Source organism: Eurypyga helias, unplaced genomic scaffold (genome assembly GCF_000690775.1).
Source record: "Eurypyga helias isolate BGI_N326 unplaced genomic scaffold, ASM69077v1 scaffold1134, whole genome shotgun sequence".
Classification (NCBI taxonomy): Eukaryota; Metazoa; Chordata; class Aves; order Eurypygiformes; family Eurypygidae; genus Eurypyga; species Eurypyga helias.
This window is the reverse complement of record NW_010244118.1, coordinates 16,860-43,859: the sequence shown is the minus strand read 5'-3', so window position 1 is coordinate 43,859 and position 27,000 is coordinate 16,860. Positions and strand designations below refer to the sequence as shown.

At 39.9% G+C, this 27,000-nt stretch overlaps 1 protein-coding gene across 1 annotated transcript in view; it reads left to right on the top strand.

Moving 5' to 3' along the window:
• STXBP5L (syntaxin binding protein 5-like) overlaps window positions 1–27,000 on the top strand; it is a gene marked incomplete at both ends in the record, with an annotated part of 63,230 nt that overhangs the window by 20,683 nt on the left and 15,547 nt on the right. Inside the window, 2 exons of the mRNA XM_010149624.1 lie at window positions 3,806–3,871; window positions 23,860–24,030. Of these exons, the coding sequence (XP_010147926.1) occupies window positions 3,806–3,871; window positions 23,860–24,030 (237 nt within the window). The remainder of the gene's footprint in view (window positions 1–3,805; window positions 3,872–23,859; window positions 24,031–27,000) is intronic.

The following is a 27,000-nucleotide window of genomic DNA, read 5'->3' as shown; positions in this document are numbered from 1 at the left end:
GTCCTTGTTAAGCATCTAAAAAGTCAGCAGGTTCTAAGAATGTTGATCCATTGGAAAATAATTTTCAGAATAAGGCTTTTCAGTGAAAACTCCTTGTTCCTCCTTCAGGCCAGTCCCTTTAGAGGATGTGAGCAAAAGTAACCTTGGTTTGAAGGAGGACACAGAAAAAAACTGTTATGAGTCATTACATGCCAGTAATTGACACTTTAAATCACACCTGAAAACACAGTCGAAGCTAATATAGATTGAGTTTTAGGTCAACAGCTATATTCTGAACTGTCACTTCCAAAGAATGCATCCTATTTAAACATAAAAGAAATCTAGTATGGTAATTTAGTGTGAAGAAGATGGGCTTACTTATTGGCTTGTCAGTATTTATGATTATTTATGATTTATTTATTTCTAAGCAAAGATGTGATGGCTTTGGGTGCTTGTAAGTAAATGATCAGTTTGAATCATTTAATCAGATATAAATTTAATATTTCAAACATAATTTTAAATTATTAATTCATAAAAGTTGTTTGTCCGTATAGACAATACAATTTTGATCCCTTAATAAAGAAGAAATGGGAATCCCACTAAACTTTGGAACATATCCATGGGACATGTCTTCAGAAGTGCTTTAATGCCTTCTGTGATATATTTACATCTTGCACTATTTTAACATGTTCATAATTTGTTCAAATCAAAGTTAATTTACTTATAATGTCGATGTGTACATCTTCTCACAGGTGGTGGTTTACAGTGCCAATCTCAGTAATTTGCCTTTAGTTTTGCTGCTATATCTTCCTTGCTCTACCTAGACTCAAAATTTGCTGGTGTGGGGGTTTTTTTGGCTAAAAAGAGTAGCCATCATAGTCTCCCAAAGATTAAAATTTGCTGGTGTGGGGTTTTTTTTTGCTAAAAAGAGTAGCCGTCATAGTCTCCCAAAGATCCAAGGGAAGTTGAGTTGCATGGAAATACTTGTGCATGATAAATCAGTGAAAAGATTTTGCTTGGTTTCCTTAAAAAAGAAACAAGAGTAGAAAATAAGCAGTAGTACAAAGAAAAGCTTGAGACCCCTTTCTTATCTCAAAGGGAAACAGGATGGAATCAGAGGTTACACATAAAAAATTGACAAATGTATGTTTATTCCTTTCAGTGAATGATGACTATGCAATTCATTTTCATATAACATCTTTGGGATTTATAATTTAGTAAGACTAAATACGACTTTGGAAATATGAATGGATAATGAGAAGAACTCATTATAATATTCATGAGCAAGTAATATTTATGGCAGGAGAAAATCTGCAATTGGCAGCACTTAAGCAATTCTAAGTGTGGCTTTGAGCAACCTGGTCTAGTGCAAGGTGTCCCTGCCCATGGCAGGGGGGTTGGAACTAGATGATCTTTAAGGTCCCTTCCAACCCAAACCATCTATGATTCTATGAAGTGTCTGAGATTAAGACAGTGTCCTTGTGCAGGGCCTGTAGCACAATTTACGCTTAATACGGGGACTCGCTGCACTTTTTTAATTATAAGCATCTGTCGATGGTCATTGTTAGAGGTGACAGTGGCTGGACAATAAGTCTAGATTTGTAGAGAAGTCCCCACGTGCACCATTTTTAAACACCGTAACATGAAATGTACCTTAACTGCTGTAAGTTGTAAAACTGCTGCCAAATATAAAGAGCTTGTGGTATTCTCACAGTGGCTGCTCTTGGGTTTTATTTAGCTGAAATGTTGCTTCTGTGAACCCACAAAAGAAAAAAAATTCTATTGAAGCATAATCTGACGTGGACTTGACATTGTAACTATTGACAATGGTAACTATACAAGGTTTGGATAATTTCATTAATCAAAACGTCATAACCTAGTGTTAAAATGTTACTATCTCCAAAACTGTGTTTGCAAAAGAAACAGTTTAATATTTCATTTCATTTATCCAACACCTCTGATGTTATGCGAATGTGTCAAACTCACTCCCACTGTATCTTGCATGCAGTTCTGCAGCAAAAATCGATGTGTCACAAATCTGTAGGTACGTACTGAAACCTCAGAGTCAAAGTAAGATTTGCTGTAAGAAAGCTATAAAGAGAGAGGCTCCCTAAATGGTTGAGCTTCCTGAATTCTGTTGTAACTTCAAAAGTGACTGGACTCACAATTGATCAGAATATAAAATTCTCTCACAGATTCTAAGTGAAATCAAAAAAAGACTCAAGTACAATTCTCAAAATAGAAGAAAACCTTTGGTTTTCAACATTAGTATCTGGCTTGTGATCTTCTGTTGTTTAAGAATCAGGAGCAAATATGTCATTACCATTGACACCTGAGCCCAAATCAACACTGCTGTTTTTCCAAAGTGCTCTCAAAGTTGTTCTAGCATTCATGCGGCTCATTAGTGGTAGGAGTTTTTTATTCTGTTTGTTGGGGCTTTGGATTCTCCCCATTTCTCAGAGCAGTTCAAAATGACATTGTAATTAAAATATGCTCACATGAAGATCCCACTGTTTTTAATACAAAGAGAACACTGGAGACTAACTGGTAAAAGAATTTTTTTTTAAAACAAGAGTCTATTTGAATTTAGAGATGACTGTCTCTTAGCCTGAGGGTCCAAAAGCCATAAAAATTAAAACATGTCATGTTGCAGGAGGCATGGTGCCAGATTAAAGCAGATTGAAAGGTTGTGATAGGAAGTTTGACTTTCAGGACACGGCGCACGCAGGGTTTGTGCAAACAGGATCAGTACAACAGTAACGCCCGTCTGAATGTGGGCTAATGCTCCCAAGGCTCTATGATCCGAGTGCTGTGAGCACACATTGCTAGCAGATGGATGTCTGGCGCTGGGCTGTCTGCCAGTGCCAAGCAGCCTACGGCACGAAGTGTCAGAGCTCCTTAGAGCACGTGGGAACCGCTTGATACAGCCCATAGGGCACCGTGGGATACAGACAAAGGGTACGTTTGAATAGACATGGCCATGACCACTTCACCCACTCCGCTGTTAGCCTGTGGCAAAGGATAGCATGAGCTCAGAGTTTCTTTCTTTGGGATGCCAAAAGGCACGTTTAAACTTGTGCATGCAACCTGAGCCTAAGATGGATCTGAGTTTGATCACAGAAACAAACCCAAGCTTAAGCAGTATAAACTAAGACTACTTGACTCGTTGCTGTTTTCCATGGTAGACAGCTACAAATGGGTTCCTCACAAATATTTATAAACGATATATAAAGTATCTTGTCCAAAAAAATTTTTGTTATGGTCAGACAGTATTATCATTGCCTCTGCGTCCTTTGAAATGAGCTGTCTCGTGTGAATTCACATAAAAGTTCCTAATATTGCATAGTTATGGGGATATTTTTGTGTTCACTGTCTTCTTTCACAAGCGCTGTTTTTTTCCCCTCCCCACCCCCGTCCCCCCTCCCCCTGTTTTAAGGTTTCCTCCCTGCATCTTGCAGCAGTTGAAAGCATAGAGTTGTTTCCACATCAATTTGACCAGGATGAATGAGTTTGACTCGTATCACAGACATTTAAATTTTAAGCCATATTTACTTGCTTTCTCTTGTTAGGTACAGTCACTCCTTGTTTACCCTGAGGCACTTGGAAAGCAAAACCGAGTGGTGTTTTTTTTTTTTTTTTTTTAAACCAGACCTAAATTTCTGCAGTCACAGCCTGATAACTGCAGTTATCTGGAATAGATGTTTTCCTCGCTTTTCACACTATTCCTTTCTCCAAATTGACTTTAAAGTGCAGAATATCATCAACCGAGAAAGTTGAAGCATGCCCTGTTAGATTGTAACTTAACTTTTTAACTCCATTTTTTCAGGCCTGACTGAACTCAGTGACAGTCCAGTTTCCCTGGAGCTAGAGCGTTGCAAGTCTCCCACTTCAGGTAAAGGTGATTGGCTTCTTTTCCTGCAGTCCGTATAAGCCATTCATGGCATGCATCACTCTGTCTCGTTAATCCCTAAAAAGTGAAGTGCACAGTTACAGTTCCAAAGAGAAGAAATCACTGGAGAAGTGCTTATTACATAGCACAATCAAATCCAAGGTCTGTTTACTTAAAGAAAAATTAAACGTACGTGCTGCGCCTCGAGGTGAAGAGTATGAAAACATTTGAATTAACAACATCGTGCAGGTATATTCCTATCTCTTCTTATTAGAGGCATGTTTCTCTGCTTTCTTAAAAGGCTTTTTGGCCTCTCTTTATTTTTTTTCAGTAGGGAGTCCTCATAATTTTATATATATTATGCATATGTGCACATAGAGAAATCATTTGAAAAGCAGCAATATAGAGATGGTAAATTTTAACAATTAAAACTCACCAGTGCCTAAGTTACATAATTTACAATGGAAGTATAACCTCAAATAAAAACATTTGCTGATCAAGCACTTTGACCCAGCAGTGAAATCTTGGTCCTTTAAAGATGTATAAAGGTTTCCCATTTTACCCATAGTCCTTCAGGAGATGGAGTTCATCTCATTTCTAGAGACTTCTTCTAGAAGTGCCTAGTCTGCGTTCCTCTCTTTAGTATGAGCTCATTGTCTTAAAGGTCGTTGCTTAGAGCTGTGTTCTGGTAGCTGACTTTTGCATGTGATGGAAAATAAGCAGTTGTAGCTGCAATACATTCATTTTGCTAGTGGTATGCAAATCACACTTCTATCCTTTGTAGCTTGGTAAGTATTGATAGATACTCTTCCTTTTTTTCCCTTAGTTATGGTAACAAATCCCCACAAATATGCTATTCAAATCCTCTGTTGTTATTTCATATATTTTACTTCATTATAACAGGACACATTAATCTTGCATGGAGGACTCTAATTATTAATTTACAAAAAGCTAAAACTACTAGAATTGTTTCCCAGGCACAACAAAACCTAATCTAAAATAGGTTTTTTGAAATATGTCTTCCCTTGTACTACTTGCCACCCAAATTCTTTAGATGTGGGAATACCAAAGTGAAGTAGGCTATAATAATATTGGTATAATGCTAGGGGTTCAAACTCTTGAGCTGGGCCTTCAAATTATCAAATAAAAAAAAAATCTGTTGACTCAGTATAACTTATTTATTGAGTGGCCCACTGGCATTCATCTTTTCAATCTTCTCTCCAGAAATAAGCTCCAAACTTACTTTTTCTTTTTACTGAAAACTAAGAGATCACTGACTTTAAACATATGTGCATATGCTTAGTTTCAGAATGATGAGTGACTCTATAGCACCTCACTTTTTCTGCAGTTAACCCCAACTTTTCATTCTGCTATTGATAAAAAATATTTAAGATAATTTTCTCCAAAATTTATGCTGCTTTTCTGTCTTGGAGACCATTCAGCAGGGAAGACATGGCATATGTATTAATGTTTCCTATTTTAGCCCTTCCATGTTATTTTCCAAGCTATATTTGAATCTTTAAAATGTGAAATCAGTTGCAATTTTATAGGCAGTATTTATTATTAGAATTAACTGCTGCTTGAAATACAAGCTACTTTTACTGTGACTGATAATTATTTTTTAATTAATGCAAAATTACAATGATTTTGCTTTGGCATACCTGCTCTGAAACTGGGCAAAATCCACTCTAACCCTCTGGAGTAACTGGCCTCAAAATTGTTCCCCCCCAAGAACTTGGAAGCGGAACTACCTTGTGCTTACCAGCACGGCCCCCCAGCTACATCATCCTTTGCATGGCTAACGTGTCTTTCTCACAGAGCACAGCTGATCAATCTGCATAGTTATGGATTCATCAGGCAAGATCCTTCTGCTTCCAGCCTTGCCTTTGATCTATTTACAGTTGATGGCTCACAAGCTCCATAATAGAAGTGTGCTGTGCTCTGTAGAGTCCTGTGATATCTCTGTTTGTAAAACCACTGACCAGCTCTGCTGAAGATAGGCCAAGACTTTATTTTTCTGAAATTTAGCAGATTGAACACTTGGCCACTGAGTCAAGCAGTTGAAGTTACTGTCCGATGGAATGGCTATATCACCGGCTGATGGGGTTGCAAAGACAGAAGGAACAGAGGTTGATTTGTTGCGATTCATTGTGGTTGCCAGACCATGTCAATGTCAACTCTTCATCTGGCAGTGAAGCTCGTGCCAGTTACTGGCTCTGAGTATGCCCAGCGCACACTCAGAGTGCAAACTGCTGGATGACCCTAGTCTATGTGGCAAACACTACACATGATGGGTATACTGGGGAGCAACTTTGTCCTCAGTTCCATCAGAAGGGGAATGATTTGAGAAACACCAGTGATGCGCTCACATGCATACTTCAGGACTCCCAGACGATGCCTAAGAGTACTCCCTCTAGCACACTAATTGTAGACTCAAACAGTTTTACACCTAAGTAACTCAGTCAGTTTTCAGTTCCAACCAGGCCTGTAAGAACAGTGTTGATAAAGGCTCTTTGGAGAACACGAAAAATCTCCTGCCTCCTCTTCTCTTGGTCTGATCCTGGGCATTGCTTAGCCTTCTTCCGAACCATCTTGGTTTCTCCGAAAAAACTTATTTTGCCTGTAACATCCTACTGCTTGTCAGTGTTTTAATCTATGACTAAGCTTCGGCGGAACCAGCCTAGGTCAACTCAGTAATTCAGCTTTGTTGTTTCTCTTCTCCCCTGCCTCCAATCAAAATTAGGCATTTGTTCTGTCACTCGTGAGTGTCGGAGCACTGAGCAACAGACTCAGTGCTGAAGAACACTCCCTATTTGAAGTGCAGGGCTGTTTTCTAATTCAGTACAAATCCAACTTTGTCCATTAAGCAATATCTTAAACTTCTTTCACAAGACTGCCTTTTCTGGTGCTCCTCCTGTACTAAAGCATGGCTTTGCATACAATGTAATTGAAAAATCAGAGTCCTGTTCTGAATGCCTTTCAGACAGGAACATGAAATTAAACCATTTCGTGAAAATTTCTCTGGAATTCACAGTGCCAAACAGGACATCGCAGCAAGTGAAGAAATACCAACCTTGTATTTTAAGAATGGTAGCCAGAGGAGAGGAATAATCTTCCTTTAACCACTGGTATCTTATTTTAATGAAATTAGTATTTTAATATTAGAGTGATGTACTTCCAGTACTGTATAGAAAGACAAGAAGTTATTAAATCCATTTGAAAAATTATGCTTATTTGTGAATATCTGAGCAGTGGCAGTTTCCACTGTAAAGAAAAGGTATTCTACCTACAGCCATATATATTTAGTAACATTGGTACAAACTGTGGAACAAAAAACTTCAAAAATACGAAAACCAAAACATTTTATATAAAGCATGCTTCCGTGACACAGCATGGCATGCCACATAATGGTATTTGATTGTCTTAAAAAAAACCTCTCAGACCATATAAAGGATGGTAGAAATCAGGGTTTTTCAATACCATCAGAATGTCCTATTTTTACTCATGCATTCCACATTCTTTCAATGGAAAAACTCCAACTACATTTTGATTGTTGTGATTTGGATGGCAAAAGTTAGAGCTTTGTACAACATTCACTCTTCTACAGTGGTGTGTGAGAGCTCAGTAGCTCTAAAACAAAATAAAAATCTGAGGCCTTGTAAGCACTCATAATGTAAAAGGTGTTGCATCTAATTATGGAGTTAATTACTGTATGGTGTGTTACAGAACAGGTACCCATTCCAGTAAAGTTTATCTTTATTTTTATCCTCTCATTAGGAGACTGTACTCTTAGGAACATAATATAGATAATATACATAATTATATACATTCCTTGCTGCCTTAGCCATTTGTATGCAGCTTTGGAGTGAAGCATGTAGTTGAGAATACACTACGAGCACAGAAATTGCATCTTTGAGTGGTCATTTCCACTTGTGTAAGATGTAATGGGTAGTTTAGACTTCTTTCAAAGTCCAGATGAGAAGAATTTCATCAGTCCATGTATAGGAGAGTGACTTCTCAAATGTGTGTTCTAAAATGAAAGTGCATTTCTGTTTTGGGTTTGTCTGTTTTCCTGAACAAATCGCATTCTCACTGGGGGCTTGCATCCAAAATGCTTTTAAGACTATAAAGCTTAGAGAATGCTATGTAAAAATTTCCGCAATTGGTTCTCGTGATCTTTATAACAGGTCCCTGATGGCAAGATTACGAGTTTTTACACATACTGTGATTTCCAAGAGCTGCTACTCTGATTCGTTTCACTGGTTAAATCCACTGGGATTAGGCCCATGCTGTGCCAACCTCCCACTTCCCTATGTGAAATGTTTTTAAATCACTTTGTTTCAAGAAGGATATTATTAAGTTTCTAACAGTTGCTCTTTTTTGACTCCTGGGCAACTGCAAAGTAGCTGGAGAGATCTGACTCAGTTTGAAAACTATATTCTTATGGAAAACAAGCAAGGAAGCAAATGTTTCAAAACACTTCATTCAGTTGAAAACATGGAATGCAATTTTGAAACTTGATTATTGGTGAAACTGCCAGCATAACCATTTCTACTTATTTATATTAAATTAGAAAGAACATTTACAAGTCAGAAGGCAAATTAATCATGGAAAAGCTCCTGCACAGTGAACACAAGCTGCCTTTTTGTCGCTTTTTCCAATATGTGAGGGGGTATCTGATCAGGTGGATTTATGCTTGCTTATGATCTTGAGAAGAGACATGTTTGTAGGGATTAGCAAGGTACGGGGTGCAGCATGAGCTGGCAGAGGGGAGTAATGGGGACCTGGGTTTGGGCCATGGTGAATGGCTCTGGGGAGCAGTGGGGTAGTCCCAGTGCAGCCCAATGAGCTTGGCTCAGGGGGAGCGGTGGGGTAGCCCCCATGTACTACAGGGTTCAAGGGACCCTGAGCTCACCCAGAGGGACCAGCAGCTCCTGTGAACCAGGAAGACAGGAGCTAAGCAAGGGAGCAGGCCAGCTCTGGGGAGGGTGACCCAGGCCAAACACAGCCTGGTGATCACCAGACAGGTCCAGGATGTCTATCTGCGAGTCCCGATCCGGATCAGCAGGGCCATGGCCAGGCACAGGAATGGAGCAATGCAGCAGGATCTATAGCTCAGGGCAGGGGTGAGAGGCTAGGTTCAGCTTGACAGCAGCTCCCACGGGAAAATTCTGCCTGGGTTGCTCTGCCTGGGGCCACCAAAGGAAGAGGGCTCTGAGCCCTCCACAGCCTTACTGTGTACCTTGTCCAAGTGGGTATCTAAGCATTACGCTCTTAAAACCTTTTTTTAGCAGAAGGAGACCAGGACTGATATTCCAAAGTATTATGCAGGCAGAAACTACCTAATAGAAAAAGAGTCGTATGAAGTCACCTTCCTTTTGTTAAATCCTCTGACTACAGTCCTGCTGTAACGCTGAGGGAGAACACACCACCAAACCTGTGTTGGCGAGCGCAGGTTTGTCTGCGGGTTGTGCCGTGGTGTTTTCACTGAAAACCTGATAGGTACCATATCGCCACGAGACAGGATGTTGTTGGGCTGGGAGACCCGAGTGCTCGCTCTAGCTAGCTGCCAGACCATGCCTGTTAACTCTGTCTGTGCCTCGTTCTCATCCCACAGCTGCACAGCTTGACTCTTCACACATTCAGCTCTTTCGGGCAGGGGCTGTCTTGCCTTGCGCTGTGGCATCACGATTTCTGCTGCCTCCAGCATGAACGCGAACAAGAAATGGTAACAAAAAACTCCGCTAGCCTCTTGAACCTTTGCACTCTGCTTCATTCTTAAACTGGTTCTCAAAAGCTCTTTCTCAGCAAGCAGGTAAACATGCCTGGTCCTTCTCCATAATAGATGTAGAGATAGTACAGGTGACTTGGGTACAAAAAACAGATTACGTAGGAATATCCACGTTCTGATCAGTTTAATAGTAAAATCTTTGTTTTACCCTCCAGAAAAGTAATGCACAGCTTTAATCACAGTAAAGCACAAAAGCAACCAATTCCTGGTTTTTTTATGCTCAAAGATAAAGTCTGTTGACTGTGGCGCATGCTGTGTCCTGTGCCAAAAATTTCCAGATGGAGATGGTGGTGGGAGTAACTCCTGGCTTCCTCAGCTGCCTTTCCTTCATTTCCTCTCGCTGTGTGTCTCCTTTGTCTTTTAACCCCCTACTTGCCATGTCGCTTACCCTACCCCTGTACCCATAAACCAGCCCATCAACTGTACGCTCCTCTTCTTTCCCATCCTCAGCCTCTTCAACATCCCGCACCTGTGTTGGCTTGCAGCCTTCAGTATGGTGTTCCGTTTGCCTGCCAGCAGCTGTGGCAGCTCCCAAATCAAGGCTGTTAGAGTCCCCCAGGGGACTCAGGGAGCGCATACTTTGCATCTCCTGCAGGAGCCTGCACACAGGTTGCTAGCTATTCCTGCAGCCCAGAGATACATACCACCACGTGGGAACAGCTGTGGACACAGGACATGTAATTCCTGTTATACAGAAACACCTGTAACACAGAACAGGGGGGTTTAAACCATCATTTTGCAAAGCTCAAAGCCTGTCTGACGACAGCGCTAATGACACTCCTCGGTGTTAAACGCAGCCAGGTTTTATAGCTCTGAAATAGCCTAATCTAGATTCTAGTCTGCTAGTTAAGTGCCCTACAGTCTTCCTTAGGAATTGGTAAACCTTTTTCAGAGGGAGGGTTGGTCCAGATGTTGCCTTTTCCCTCCAACGAGACTACATCACAGGTGGCACTGCTTTCTCTGTAGCGAAGCGCTGGTTTGCTGGAGCACTGTCCTTCATTCACAGGCTGAAAGCGCGTCGGACAGCTGCTCAGATAAACGTAATGTTTTTAAAAGGCTGTTGTGAAAATCAAGCTGCCCTTTGTGGGAGTGCCTAAAATGGATGTACACGCCCAACACTTGGTATCCAAGTTAGAGAATTTGCACGTAGTAGTGCTACTGATGTAAATTTTTTGTTGTGTTGGTCTGAAGAGATCTCTTTGGCCCAAACATCCAGTTAAAATGACAGCTAGAAATGGGTTACTGGGAGGGCTGGGCTGATTCCACTGATACCAAAATGTTGCACTGGGGCCTGGAGGGCTCCACTCTTCTTCCCCCAAGAAAGAAAGAAAACATCTAGCGTAGGAGCCAGCTGATAATTTCACCTGTCACGTTGTAGGCTTTGTAGTTTACGACACTTCGCAAAAGCATGCATTTTAATTTCTTTTTAGGGGCTCTGTGCATTGAAATTGTAAGTGGCTGTTTGGGGCATCCTTCTGACCTAAAGGTTTATTAAATAGGAGGTACAAAGGACTTGTTCCTTACATTCATGTGTCCTGGTGTTCCTGTCACCGTGATACTTACCATGTGAGACTTTCCTTAGAAGTATAATAGTTACTGACAGGTACTTCATTGTTGCTTCCTAGTAACAGACAGTATGAGTAAGGGGCAAAAGCTAGAAAACAACATGAAAAAAATAATGAATGCAAAAAGAAAAAAACATCTTGGAAATAAAGTCTTCTGAATAATTGAGAGAAGATTTCTTTAGGCATCCTTTCAATAAATTTAACGCCGTTTTGACTGCTACAAGACATGCTTCATTCCGCTTCTCTAGCGTTCATTGTTTAAAAGCGCGCTTGTGTATAAGGAAATGAAAACATTTTTGAACAGAAGCAAAATTATAGTTTTGTTGCATAATTGGAACACGACAGATAATTATATCTTCAGTAAATTGAGTGCAATGTTTTGATGGCTTGATAACACCACATTATATCCCGAAGCTGCTGTATTTCGTTTCTGTGCAACCTGTCTTCCTTTCCGTAATATTGCAATAGTGTATTCTGTCTCCATTGCCTGTATAATGTGCCCCCTCTTTTTCTAATGGTATCTTGAGGTGTGATGTCATCAGAACTCATAAATTATTGCACCCTCTTATTAAATTGGTTTCCAGGTGTTTAAATATTTGTGATAGGCTGCATAACCGGCATTTGCAATATTAGCCTTAACCTCATTTGTGGTTTGTTGTTTTGTTTTGGCTTGTTCTTTTGTCATTCCTGTCATCACAAGGTAAGATATTGCAGCCCACAGCCAAAGCTGTGTAAAGCACCTTTCACTTCTTGAGAGCTGGAGTAATGTCTTTTCCAGTGCTTCTTTGTTCAGTTACATTTTTGCTGAATGGTGTACATGAAAACATTTAAACCATAATTCTGCCTTTATATGCTGATTAAAAGAAAAAATGCTACAAATTTGCAACGTGGTATTGACCAGAAGATGGCATGTTGTTTTCCCTCGCTCCTTTTCCTTTCTTATTTATTAACAACTGCCTTTCTCCTTTTTCTGTTGTTTCAGTTAAAGGATCAAGAAAGTTAAGTCTGCCAACAGATCTTAAGACTGATCTTGGTACGGTAGGCAAAAGCCAACAGCTTTAAACTTCCTTACATTCATTGGCAAAACATTTTACCAACTGATTCATGAGATAACACAATAACCTTGGAGGCTTCTCTGAAAAGGCTTTCTAAAAACCACGTATTAACCCATACAGTTCTGTTGGCAGCTCTCAGCATTTTGCTTGTTTAATATTCATTTATTTCATGTAGACACATTTTGCCAGTCGTTACACACTGTGTGTGTAATGTTTTAGTAAGAAGAGGCTCCGCAATTTTTGACCTACTTGAGCCGTTATAACTGGTTGTCAGTGATGTTTATCTCTGCCTGTAACACCCAATGCATGCGCCAGTCTATTTTCTTTATATGATGTACAGATTCCATGCCACAACAGTGATAAGATGGTTGAACATGTATATCTTATGGTGTCTTTGAACTCCTGAGAAGTCAGACCAGAAATCAGTCGTTCGTGTCTCAGTCCTCTCCTTGAGACTCAGCCAACTTTTAAGTACAGTTTGCTGTAACCTTTTCCTCAATTCTTCTTTAATATTTCAAGGGAAATGCATAGTAAGCGAGAGCAGAAATTTCACCTCAAAAAGCCTAAAAGAAAAATCCAACATCTTGCCTAACCTGAAAATGTTTGGGGCAGATCATGCCCTCTTAAATATCCACGTAAAGAGATATATTCTCCGGGTGTTTGGTTTGGAATGTGTGGTTTGCACAAAGATATTTTTATAATTGTCTTTAAATATTTTCATTCTCGATGAGCCCCTTCTAGTTTTTTTCTCCTGGGAAATTTCTCATGTAAGATCACCAAAAAAGCCGTGCAGCCATGCCTCATTACTTTGAGTGTCTTTTTAGAGAGAGAAATTAAAGTTGGATCACCTCCTTGCATAATGCAGCTGAACTTAATTTCTGTCACTAGGAATCATGTGCATGTATTAAGCAATGTAGAAGTGTTCCCCAAGGCAAAAGTCAGGGGAATAAATATGTCTTCCACGTTATAAATGACTGAGGAACTTAGAAAACTGCTAATAGCTCCTGATAAAGATTAAGTAAATAAATGTTGAAAAATCATTGGGAAAATCAATTCAGATTGTGCAGATTTCAGTGTACAGAGTTATTTAGTTATTTACTCCAACGTTAACAGTGATGTTTGAGAAATTAGGCATGAGTGAATACACCCCAAAAAAATATGGAGTGGAAAATTGCAAAGGAGTGATTTAGGCAGTTATACACCTGTAAAATTAATACTTATCACTAAATAAATGTGCAGTTATTAAGAGGAAAGGTGAATACATAAAGTATCAAAATAGCCATAAGGTAGGAACTAAGGCTAAACCATAGTCTACAGATGAGTCTTATTTTTGTTAGTATTATTCAATATATATAATCTTGAAGGACACATAGCATGAAATAGATTTAGATCCTGAATCATAACACAAGGAAAAGATAAATTTGTGGTGTAAAAGTCTGGGTTTATAGGTTTTTAGGCGAGCAAGAAACAAACCAAGGTAACTAGAGGTGGTGAGGGGTTTACTGTGTGACATAACAATCATTATTAAGATTTGATTCTGTTCAGCATCTTGAGACAGACAACTTTTAAAGTTGCATATTGTAGAAAAGAGCTGCCTTCCCGTCAGCTTTCCTGTACTCATGCCGGTAGCTGGACAATATTGTAAGCGTTGCCTAGAATACACTGACAAATTGAAGGCAGATTTATATTTAAAAAAAAAAAAAAAATCAAGCAAAACACACCCTTAAAATGCCAAAGACTGGGGAGCAGGAAAAAAGGAAAGTAGGAATGTACTAAGGGAAAGCTGTAAAGTTAAACGAATTCAACCTAAGAGCATAAGAGGCATGATGATCCATCTTAAATGTGTGACACAAGGGGAGTTTGAAGATAAATGGAATGCATAATCATGTCTCCAATTTTTATTTCAAAACCGCCATGTTTCTGCCATTCCTCTATTTACATGTACTCATTTTTTAATAATGGAGAACAAGTTAAGTATAAACTAAAAATAAGCCTTAAAAGGTCTATTTCAACATCCTGCCGAAAGTAGTGTAACTCCATTGATTTCCAAAGCTTGATACAGACCGAAAGGCATTATCAGATTGTCACTGACACCTTCTGATTGCTGCTACTGCCACAGCTCTTGGGTGCTCTGTACTCATACTGCCAGAAAGCCTGGTGGATTGCTAGGGGTGATGCCTGTGGGAGCAGTATTCAGCGTACAAGCTGGTAGTTACTCGTGGCTAAACTGCAATGGAAGCAGGTTTTTTTAAAACAGGAAAAAAAAAAAAGAAAAAGAAAAGCACCAAGTTGTTTCAGTTCCCCTTCTTGGCTGTCTTATATGGGTACAATTAATTATTCTAGCCATTAAAACTGTGCTGAATTATAGATACCTTAGTTTACAACAGGCTGGAAAAGCCTCTTTGTCTCCTTGTAAGAAGCTAAATTTAAATGAGAGTTCCTGAAGAAGGTGTTGAATAACGTCTGCATTTCATTTACTTCCGTTTCAAAATGTCCTGGCTACACTGGCAGAGCTCTCGGAGATGATTTCTCCGCTCTTTGTCTGTTGCCTGGGGTTGTACCCATAGTCTGAATATTCAGGGGATAACAATACTCTCAGGCCCATGCTTCTAGTAGAGATATGCAGGTGACCACTTTCAAGTGATAAGATGCTGTACATCCACCCCGCTGGTTCTGGCTCGTGGCTTTTTGCAGATCACCTGCTCTCCGCACTGGCTGCAGCTAACTGGGAAATACGTTAGCGTTCAGCAGCTTACAGCTCCGCTCCCTTCTTGGGATCTGGCTCGTGCCATGTCCTTGCTTTCACTTTGCTTTGAATTGCCATAGTAGAGGTGAAGTAGAAGTGAAATCTATTTCAGGAAGAGGTGCTGCTGGTACTGAGAATTGTTTTTGGAGCAGTTTGCTAGCATTTAAGGGAATAAAGTGTGATCTGATGACTGAGACTGTTCTAGTTAAACTTTGTAAGGATTTTCATGACTTAAGGGTGTTTTGGGACTCTATTTTGACCTTTATATGACTCATAAACTTGACCTCAGCATCTTTCTGTTTTGATGTAGTGGTTATTATCTGTCCTTGCTGAAGAACTTGTCACCTATTGATGCCCTATCTCCCCACAAAAATGTGGGAATATGCTATATGTGAAGACACATTGAAACTTCTTGGCTGTTTTAGCTGCTGCAGGTCATAGCAACCCCAAGTTTATGTGAGTTAGCCAGAAGGAGGATGTGACATTGCTGTTGCATATACTGTACAGTTTCCCTGTTGACCTTCAGCAGCAGCTCTGAATGATAGTATCTTTATTTTTTAACCAAATCCTGTTTCCCAAAGTTTTCTGAGATTATCATCTACATTTCCATGCACTGTTGTAGTGAAATAAATTATGGGGATAAAATAATCCTAATCTAATTTAATCACGTGGAGAATCTGGGATATATCCAGACATATACAACTGCTTTTATATGAGAGTTTTCTATCTTTGCTTCACCCCAATTAGAGCATCAATTAGCATTTTTCTTTTAGAAGTATTGCTGCTCATTTCATTAAAAGCCTTCAAAGTTTCCAGGTGATCCCAGGGAGATAGACAAAAGTCCTAACTAAAGATAGAGATACTCAGTAATTACTGATTTTCATTTAATTTCTGTGAACAGATGGTTTCACTCTAAGAATTTAAAAGATTGCCTAGGCTTTATTAGCAAAAAAAAAAAACAAACAAAAAAACACCACCACCACCAAAAGAAAATACTAATAGAGACAGGCATCCTTTGTTTCCTCTTGTGAAGCTGTGATCTTCAAAAGATTAATATAATTTCCTGTGCTTTCTGCAGGCATTTATAAGCAGTGAACGAATTCTTTACCAAGTCAGAGTTAATGTCTTCACTTTTATACACTCATGAAAAATTAGACAAAGTACCAGATAGGCTTAGTTTTTTCAAGGGTTTGAGAAACATCTTCTGATGCAGAGGCTCAGAAAACTTTAATTCTGAAAGTTGCCTTCGTAAAACACAGGTGTAGGGGTCAGACAAAGGAGCTTTGGTTATAAGTCTCTGCTCCATTTTGTCAATTTTGTACGAGGTTTGTGGAACCCCTTTTGATTTTTTTTTTTCCCTGAAAGATTTATGCATATTATGATAGAATTACAATATGAAAGCATCCATCATTCAGTGCCTTTGTATTTCATTGCAAGGGAAGTGTAACCTCCTGGATGCTCCCAAGCCAATGAAACAGTACTCTCATATTGTAGACACAACCTCATTTATATTTTAAGGGTGAGCAATGGAGTTACAGCAATTCTTGCTTTACCTTTTCAAAGTATTTTACAGCAGACATTAGGCACTGGGAAAGTTTTGAAGCTTTTAGTCTTGTTTTGCTTACTACTGCATTGAACAAAGCAGTAGATTTCAAGTGAAGCATTCTGTACTAGTTTTTCGGGCTCTGGATCCGTATTTCTGTTTACAATGCTGAAGAATATTTCAGAAATTTTGAAACTGTTTGAATTGCTTTCATCTATCATCTGACATTTTTAGAAAAGGCAATTCAGATATCCAGCTGTGACAGTGCTTTTCTGTAATTGCTTGGCAAGATACATTGGAAATTATATGTATTTTTACATGCAAAGGATTTTATGGACTGTCCAGTGTGTATCTTCTTCCAGGAAGATACAGTAATTTCTGTTCACTTTTCAGTCTGAAAATATCAGCTGAATTGAGGAGTCACCTGAACTCTGTAGTTAGAATCCTAGCATACTTAAGGGTGGAAGGAACCTCTAAATACTGCCTCGGCCATCACCCTGCTCAGAGCAGGTCTACTTAGACCAGGTAGGTCAGGGCAGTGTACAGTTGTGTCTCCAATGTCTCCTAGGACAGGGGGTCCACAGCCTCTCTTGGTGACCTCTTCTGCTATTTGATCATCCACACAGGAAAAAAGTTTTCCCTAACATTTATCCAAAATTCCCCGTGTTCCAGGTTGGGTCCTGTGCCTCTCATGTGATCACTGGGCACCTTTGGGAAGTGTCTGGCTCTATTTTCTCCATATACTCAGATCAGGTAGTTGCAGACAGCACTAAGATCTCCACACAGTCTTCTTAAGGCTGAAGAAACCCCCCTGTTCTCCCCCTCTCCTCCCACATCACTTGTGCCAACTGCCTTACCAGCTTGGTGGGCTCCTGCTGCACTCATGCCTGTATGTCCATATTTTGGTTGTAATGAGAAGCCCAAAACGGGTCACAGACCTGTGATGGGGTCTGACAAATGCCAAGAGGGGAAGGATTACACCCCTCAAGCTGCTGGCTGTGCTCAAGCTGATTCAGTGGAGGAGGTGGTTTGCCCTTTTTTTTGCTGCAAGTTTGATCACTATTAAGATGATTTAATCACATTGTGCGTTGGGCTAAAGGCTTTCACTTTTATAGAAATGGCTTGAACGTTTGGCTCAATATGAAACTCCACAGTTTCTTATTTTCAGGTTTGGATTTTGATATTCTGTAGCTAGGACCTACTGGACAAAAGTCTCTTTCATCTTCCAACTCAAACCATTCTATGATTCTATGATCTGTTGAAGGTCAGGTGTATGATATCACCAGTTTCTTCCTTAATTAAATAAGTCAACCATGTTTAAAAGAGAACCTGTATTAATGGATATATTGACACTCTGCCAGTCCAAATAACCAGAATAACAAAAGAAGCAACAAGAGCTGATCAGCAGGTTAATTCTGTCAACTATTACAGCAGAATAGGCATGTGTTGTATGGTTGTATTTCAAATGCAGAAAGAGGTTCCGTCCTGATTTCTGAAACTTTCAGATTTAATTAAAAAAAAAAAAAAAATCTATGTGGGAGATTTAATGAGTAATTTAAAGGAAAGGTAAGTGAATTATCAAAATGATACTGTAACTGTTTGTAACTGACACAGTTAAATGTAGTCGCAAAGGAAACAAAAAAAAATTGTTAGCTGAAACAACAAAATGAGCAGTAAGGATGATCACATGTTTAGGAGCTGATAATAACCAAATGACACGCAACTGTTAGTCTCACAATGTAATAGATATTCACTGTTCCTAAGTTCTCTGTTTTTACTTAAAGAAGAGTTCCTTACTGAGTACTCTCAAAGGTAAGTCTGTTTTCACTCCTTTCAAGCAGTGCAAACATACATGTAGTATTCTTCCGTTCCAGGGTCTCTGTACACTTCTCAGGTTGCAATACTCTCCAGCAGCCAAAATCTGGGGCTACACATAGTCTTACAGACCTGTCTGGTCCTCTGTAGTAAGTAACTGGGGTGAGGATTGGGCTCTCACACAGACTGTCACCTGTAGGCAGAGATTCAGGCATGAGACAGATGGCCCAATCACCTCAACAGGGGAAGAATCTCTGGAAGAATGTGGTTAGAATAGACTACAAACATGTTGCTTGTAACTATCTGTCATTTTGTTCATTCATTCCAGATGGAAAGGTGGAATTTTGAGTAGAAAGTCTCCAGCTCATACGTTTCATGCTTTATTTTTGTCATGTTCAAGTTGAAAAAATGTTTCAAGTCCAAAGGCTTTGAAGAATTTTTCATTTTCAAAACTAGAGAATTAAACCCAGGCTTTTCAATCTTGAAAATGCAGGTGCAATGCTACTAATTAGGGGCGCTGAGTTGTTGATATCAGAGGTGCTTGTGTGGTTCATCTGCTCTACTTGCGTGTTTCAGCGTTGCCCTCTGTGCAGCTCAGGACATATCGTGTTTCAGAATTAAATCAAGTTTTCTGTCTGTGTTTTCCTGTTCATTACACAAAGTACAGCAACAATTTATGGTACGTTATTCTGTTGAGGCATACTGACTGCTGCGTACTTTTTGAGACAGTCAGTCCAGTAGTGTGGTGATACATGATCACTAGAAATTCGGCAGAGGCATGAGGAGCAGAGTTAGATCCAGATAGTCCAAAATTTTCCTAGTGTTCTCAAGGAACAAAGCTAGATTTATTCTTAGATTTCCACTGCCAGGTTTGGATTTTCAGATGTAACAATGTAGAGGTGATGTTACAACGTACGGTAATATATTCTTAGTGTTCTTCATTTGGATAGTGTTTATTCTGTATTTGGTTGTTCCTAATTGCAGGCAAAAATACTGGTTTTACAAGGGTGTGCGTCAGTGACAACGCACTTAACATTTTCAACCACTTCACAGGATTTTGTTTCTCTGAAAAATAAATCTGTTCACCCTGTTTTCAGACAAGTGATGATGTCTAACATCAGGTGCATGACAGGAGTTCGTTACCATAATGGGAATACCATTCTGGTACACAGGCAGTATATTATAATGACAGTAAGTTATATTCCTAGTGTGGACCTAAACGAACTAGGAGTATGTCAATAGGGCAATTCCTTCTTCCTTCTCAAACTGAGGAAAGCGGGATGGTAAATATACACGTTTGCTGGAGTCTGTATTAGCCTCTTCTGTTGGGGCTCACACCTCCTCGCCTGCCTCCTTGACTGAACGGCACCAAGAGAAAATTGTGATCCTGACTTTGTAAGGGATTTTCTTTTAAGAAAATTAATTTAAGAAAATTTGTTTAAGAAAATCTAGTTTGTGAGAGGTTTAAGGTGTCAGTCTGTATTCTCACTAATGAATGATCTAACACTAACTTTACACAAATTTTGGTTGTTTTACCTGCAAACATGAGACTGTTCTTCAGGCCATTTGTGTACAGTTATGAGATCTTTTTTTCTCAATGGAAATGTGTATCTCTTTGCTGTGTAAAGAAACAATTTGGTCACACCCATATTTATTACCCAAAATCTAATTTATTGATAATACACAAAAATCCCCCATCAGAAAGAGATAAACTTTTCCTCCCTTTGACAGCCAAGATGGTATTCCTCAGCATTTGTTGAGAAGATTCTCTGGAACCTCTTTTTCAGATTCTTTGTCCTCCATATCACAGCACCTCTCTCTGGTGCTCTCGCCTGCTCTTTCACTGATTACTTCCTTAGAACTTAGGTTGATATTACAATGCTTCTAATTAGTCGTATTTAAACTCCTTTGTTCTGAACCTCTCTCCGGTCATTACTAAGAACTGGTTTTCAGATAGTTTTTCCATGTAATTTTATCCCTTTGTTAGAACTGGAGAAAAAAAAAAAACGGTTGGTCTTATTTTTTTGGATTTGTTACACCTAGTGTAACACAACTTTCCAGGCAGCAACTGAAAATGCATGTTTCTCCATTCTTACTGACATTTTTAATACATTTGGTTTTAGCAAGGGTTCAGCTTTTTACTAGTAAATTGTTGGTTCCTTTTGCATTTTGCGGAGGTCACCGAGTGGTTTAAAACGGTTGTATGACAAGGCAGGTCATGCAACTTACACATATTACTGTGTGTAAACTAAAATCAGCGTGTGTATAGATAATACGCTTCCTGTCTGTGTAATACTCCTTGAAAAAATTAGATTAATTTGAGGCTCTCCAGCAGGCTTGCTGCTGTCATTGCAACTCTCATGAGTCATCTCCCGTAGTCCCATCGAGCTCACAGTAATTAATGTTACTGCCTCAGTTCCTCTTAAGATCATCTCACTGGTACTTTGTGTGACACACTGGCCTTCCATCCAGCACAGTTCTGTTTCCTTTCTTAAGCCGTTTTTGGGGGTGCACTCTGCACTGAACAGTGCTACTGTTTGGTAACAGAACCCTGAGCAACGATTCTCCGCCTTCTCCCAAAGAAGGGAGAGTCAGGACCTGTTGCACTGATACATCAACAGCGCAGAGCGACCCACGCGTGGCTTCTGAAGTACCCACGTTACTGCCTCCGCTCTCAACGGCTGCTCGTGTGTCAGCCGATATTGCCGATACGAGAACAGCCCCAGTGACCACGCGGCAGAAGCAGGATGCCAGCAAGGAGAGGAGTTAAAATGCGGGTCTTCCTGATACATCCATCAAAGCTGGGGAAAAGAAGCCATGTTCTTACAAGCCTCCTCTCTCTGTTCTTTGGGGTGGTTGGAAGACACCTGTCAAGGCTGAGCAGGACCAGGGGACTCGGGTCTCAGAGGGCTGGTAAACCACTGCAGTCATTTTGGCAAAGAGTGATGGCGTGAGCCTTCTCACAAGTCTCCCTTAGAAAATATAACGTAGGAAATCAGCACTGGGGTTTTTTTATCCCATTTCTTGCACACATTTTTTTCCAGACAATGGAGCGAAGAACCTTTTCTTAAATAGTACATAACCTTCCTCTAGAAACGTTTCATATCACTGAGCTTATATTATAAAATATGTGAAAAATTAATATTTAAATACACACGTAGGATTTTCTCGTAGATTTAGGTGGCCTTTACCTGTTTGATTCTTATCAGCTTCTCAGCAAAGACGTTGCAGTCATGCTTCCCATAATTATAGCCTGTCTGTTCTTACTGGGGTTTGAAGAGCTGCGTTGCTCCTTGTTGTATAAAAGTAAAAAATAATATCTAACCAGATGAAAAGTGTTAAAATATAGAAAATTGTGTAGCTGATTACCAAAATCTCTTCTGCTCGTTGTTGTAGCACTCACATTTCCCCAACTTCAGTATTTGAAGGGATAACCCTGCAGCTTCTAGGGCGAGGCCTCATTTATTCTCTATGCAGGAACTGGCTTTGCTCACTCAGGAAGGCATTGACAAAGCAACTAAAGGTGCCCAGATCCTGCTGATTTTGTTTGTTTCATTTGGGCCTGTGAAGGTAACTGAGACAAGCAAGCATGCTAAGGGAAACATAGCAGCATTTCTTCTAAAATTTGGCACAGTCAATGGAGGTTTAGACAGATTGTGCCCATTCTGTACAGTGTTCAGGGAAAAAGACTGAAATATTGTTGATATTTCTATAGACTGTGATTCTTTTTTACTCTGTTATGTTCCTCACCGCTTCCTAGGATCCCCCTGGAGATAATTAGATATCATGCTGAAACTCCTTCACACAAACTGAATTTTGAAGAAAGGAAGCAGCTGGATGAGGATGTGTCTGTTGCTGATGTTGAACAGTCAGCCTGTGCCCTTGAACAAAGCCCCCGATCTCAAAGGACTTTCTACTGAAATATATGAATAGTTCCAGCATATTTGGGAAAATTCCCTGACTATAAGCTGAATGAATCATCCACATCAGTTTTATATCTGCTGTTAGCTCAGTTAATATCCGTGTATTAAGAAACAGGATAAGAATCATGAAAGTTGCGTCTCCTACAGAGCCATCTCATTATGCCGTACAGATACCAAATTGCCTTCTACAATGTAATTCTGAACAATTCTTTCCAATTTTGTTCCTTAAGACTGAACTGCTTTCACATGGGAAGGACTCAACTTACGTGCTAGAAGACTACAAGTAATAGTACACTATATGCTGTATTCATCTGAGCATAGAAATAGCTTTTCCTTGTGTACGGTGGAGCTATCATGGCATGGTAACCAAGAAATAGATTTATCTCGGTATATTAACATTCATCTTTACTTTGGATGCAATACAAATCACAGGGGGTTAACTGAATATACTTACAGACAGAATCTTAACGACTAATCTAATTCTGAGATATAAATAACCTGACATTTAAAATGAAGGCAGAAACGCTAAGCTTGTCCTTACCTATAGAATTGAGCTTCCATTGTTCTGAATAGAACTATTCAGTGTGCTTGCATAAGTCTGAATGTGTTATGCTTATAAATTAGTAGATATTAATTACCTGCTGACCAAAACCAATTCAGTTATGACTGAGTGTGTATCCTTTCATATATTGAGAGGAAAATTGTGTTCACCTGTTCTTCTCACGTTGCCTCACCTAGCATGAGAGGAATAAAACTATGGCATTAGTATCCTGTAGTTCGGTCCACTCTGAACTCTGACCTAAGCCTTGATCAGTGGATTGTTGTGGCTTAAAGACCTGTTGCCAGTGACAAAGGACAGACGAATGTCAGCAGAGTTCCAAGCCATGTTTTGTTTCTCAGCCCATCAGACGGCAGCACATGCTGTGCTGACGGACCACGGCCTCTAGCAGGGGGCCAAGGACTTTGACTCATGTCTTTAGATCTGTAGCAGACAAATCAATTGTTCAGCAGTCAGTTTCCTTAGCAGTAAAATAAATCTATGAGGTATATAAAGAATAAAGTACTTAGCAAGTTTTAACATTACCTTCAATAGTGGCAGTTAGATGCCCATTTCGTGCAGCTTTGAGTCTGGTAGAGAAGAGGTCTAGCTCTAAATTCTGTCCTGTAGTAAATTACACTTGCAGTTCTTTATGCGAGCAAAAAGGAAAGATAGTTTTCAAACGTATTTGGTATCTGTTAGGAGACACAACATCAGTGATGATGGTATTACCAGCTGTATCTTGATACATTACCTGTGCACACAGGTTCTCAAAATACTGTGGGATCTGCAGCTGTAAGAGCAGGTACCAGCTGTATGTCCCTTGTTCTTTTTCAAAGTCTACCTTAAAACCTGGTGAGTTATTCTTGCACATACATGCTGGCTTGATAAAACACATAAGTAGTTATTCTCAGAAAACTTAACCCATTCTTAAATGTCAGAGCATACATCTCTCCTCCATCCTGAATTCTGGGAGCTGGCACTTGACATAGCGCTTTTTGCATTCGTTTTCCAGATCACGTGAACGGTCACTGTACGAGCCCAACGTCCCAGAGCTGCGGTTCAGGAAAACGACTTTCCAGTGCGGACGTCTCAAAAGCAAACCGACGCGGGCCTGGGAGGCCGCCCTTCAGAAAAGCACAGTCTGCAGCCTGCATGGAGATTTCTCTCCCGGTCACCACAGAAGGTGGGTGGCAATTAATATTTTGTTAGGTATTTGGGAACTTCTTACCAGGTGTGAAAGCAGTTAGGTTCAGCATGGTCCTTGTCCTAGTCACCACCCTGGACTGCTGTCTTCATCTGACTGTCTAGAACTAGAACAACCCCTGTGTGTGAGCGTTGTTACTAACAGCCTGCTCCTGAGCTCTGTGCTGCCTACGGATGTGGTATGCTGAACCTCACCCAACTCTTACAGCCGTCCCCTCGCCTGTATGGATCGGGTGCTTTCTAACAGATAAGCAGCTTATGTACAGTTATCGTGACAGCTAGTAGCACTAACGCTTTGAACTCTCATTGTCTCTACTTATCAAGCCTGAAAATGAGTAAGATATTTTTAGAATGTGAGTTCAGGCTTTGCACCTGTATACTTATTTATTTATAGGTATTGAAGACCTTATAAAATTCCACAGTCCCTGGCCACCATTTACGGTAAAATTATAGCCCATGAGCTAATCAATTTTTTGTATTTATAATAAGTTTCTTGCTTTAATGCTTGAAAAAACAGTCTTCAAATCTTGATCTACCTGAGTGCAGTCTTGATGAAACAGAGAGATACGAAGTGGACCACTCATGGGAATGCATTGTGCTTAAAACTTAGAAGAAGCCCTTATTAATTTCAGCAGCGCCAGCTATTTCACTGCAGATTGTTCAAGCAGAAGCAGTCAGCTGACATGTTTTTCTTCAATCTTCAGAGTGTTCCTACTCTGCTGTCTGTGTCCTTGACCCTTGTCTCCCATGCTTCCAGCTCCCCCCATTCTTGCAACAGAATAGTGCATTGTCTGTGCAGAAGAGCTACAGCCTATCAAAACCTGAAAAAACATAGCATCTACATAAATTGGGTAGGACTGCAGTGTTGGTTTTATTCAATTTTAGTAATAGGTCAAAATTAATAATATTTAAACAATAGAAATCATAGAGTTTAATATTTGAATAATAAAATAAATAATGTCAACAATTAAGTCTTTCAAAAATCCAGGATTTAATTTTAATCAGGCTGCAGAATAATTTCCTAAGTGCCTAAGAGATGATAATATCGTGTGGCTCTACACTGGGCTGTAGATGGCATGAACACCCCGTGAGGCCATAAGTGGTAGGCAATCAACACCACCACGACCCTAATCCTCTGTCTCATAAGGAGTACTTGTATCCTAACCTGCTCACCTACAAAGGTGTCTGCAGCACGGAAGTTCTTTACAGCTGGAACCAGTGCTCCCTAATTTTGCTGATTGTTAATGGAGACAGAGCAAGAGTAATTATATCACTCATAGTGTCTAACTTTGAATTTTTAAATGTAAATTGTTGCAAATACCTCTGTTACTAGTGGCAAATTGCTAGAATCTTCAATTTATTTTTCTTCTTTATGATACTATAAAATAGCAAATTCTTTTTCGGCCCATCTTCTGACTACTGTGGGATCACAAAACAGAAAGATAATGTCTACGTGTGTGAGACCCTAGAAGAAGATGTCATAATTTGGCAGAAAGGGTTCCAGGAGTGTGTTCTTGAGTAGAGTGGAGCCGATAGGCTGAAGTCCGTTGAAGTCTAGCAGCTCCTTGCATTTGATTTAAGAGCAACATTTACCTTTGTTCATCCATGGGGACAGAGCAATGCGTGGTCAGAGGCTCTCTGCAAAGTGGCTGCGCTTGCTGAAGGCGTTACCATCTTCCAGCTGTGTCTGCAGTAGCAGTCACCTCCCGTCACCAGAGGCTGTCAGAACAGATACTGGTGGAAGAGGGATCTTTTGAGCTGTCCCTTTCTTCTCAAGTACAGAAAAGTTTAGCTTAAGCAGCTTTCTATGTTGGGCTACATTATCCAACTCCCCTTGCGCTAACGCAGATGAGAAGCACCGATGCGATCGCTTTTCCTGGCCTTACTAGGTGAGCATTAACCTTCTGCAGAGGAACAGTGTCAAAAACTTGGGAGTAGCGACATTTCAACTGACACTTCTGTTTCTTCGGTGGCCATCCAACCATCTCTCCTTTATGGGAATGTCACAATATCATGGACTCTTCAAACATTAAGTCATAGGCTGAACAGCAAAAAATGTTAAATTGCATTGTAGGCTTTGTATAACATACGACAAAGTGTAATCCTCAGCGATAAGTTATAAGAACGATTACTATTTAAATACTAAACCCACTATACATTTCAGTTTTAACCTGCATTAATGAATGGTTCCTTTGTGAACATTGTACAAAATGAGATTTACAGACCCCTGAGGTGTTTATGAATTCTTGTGCCGACAGGCAGTTTTCATTTGCAGAATCACCATTTTTTCTCCAAGTTAGTTATTGATGATGATCGTAACATAACCCTTTCACCTACCTCTCTTTATGCACCACATAAATAAGGTAAGTACCACTGTCATATAATAGCTTCTGGTGGAAACCATATAACTCTCTCAGTAGTTTCTATTGCCATGGGTTTGTCTCCATCCTACGTAGCACCAAACTCTTCCAGAATCGTTGTATGCAGATAGGGCTGCAATATCAGCACTGCTCGTACACAGCCGGGCCACAGCACTACCCAATTCTTTTCTGCTGCTGCTTTTCTTTTTCCCTCCCCTCCTCCCAGAGTATGTAGGGTCTCTGGCAGGCGGAACCTACTACCCCTGAGGTCCCACTGACCTTTGAGTACAAACCACTTAGTAATGCAGTGATACTTTTGACGGCGCGATGATGCGCATCTGTATCATGAAAGATTCTGTTTCTGTTGTTCACCGCTAATTATAATACCTATCAAGTTTAATATTAAAGTATATCTCTTTCTTGAGATAATCACCTAACTTCCTTTCAAGGACAAAAAGTAAATTAAAGTGAGTGACACACAAAAGCATCCCCATGTGAAAGTATCAGTGGCGTCACTGAATTGGCATCACAGCTCTCAGTGAGATGACTGCTGCAGGAAAGGGCCAGGCCGTGTTGAGAGTAATTTATAT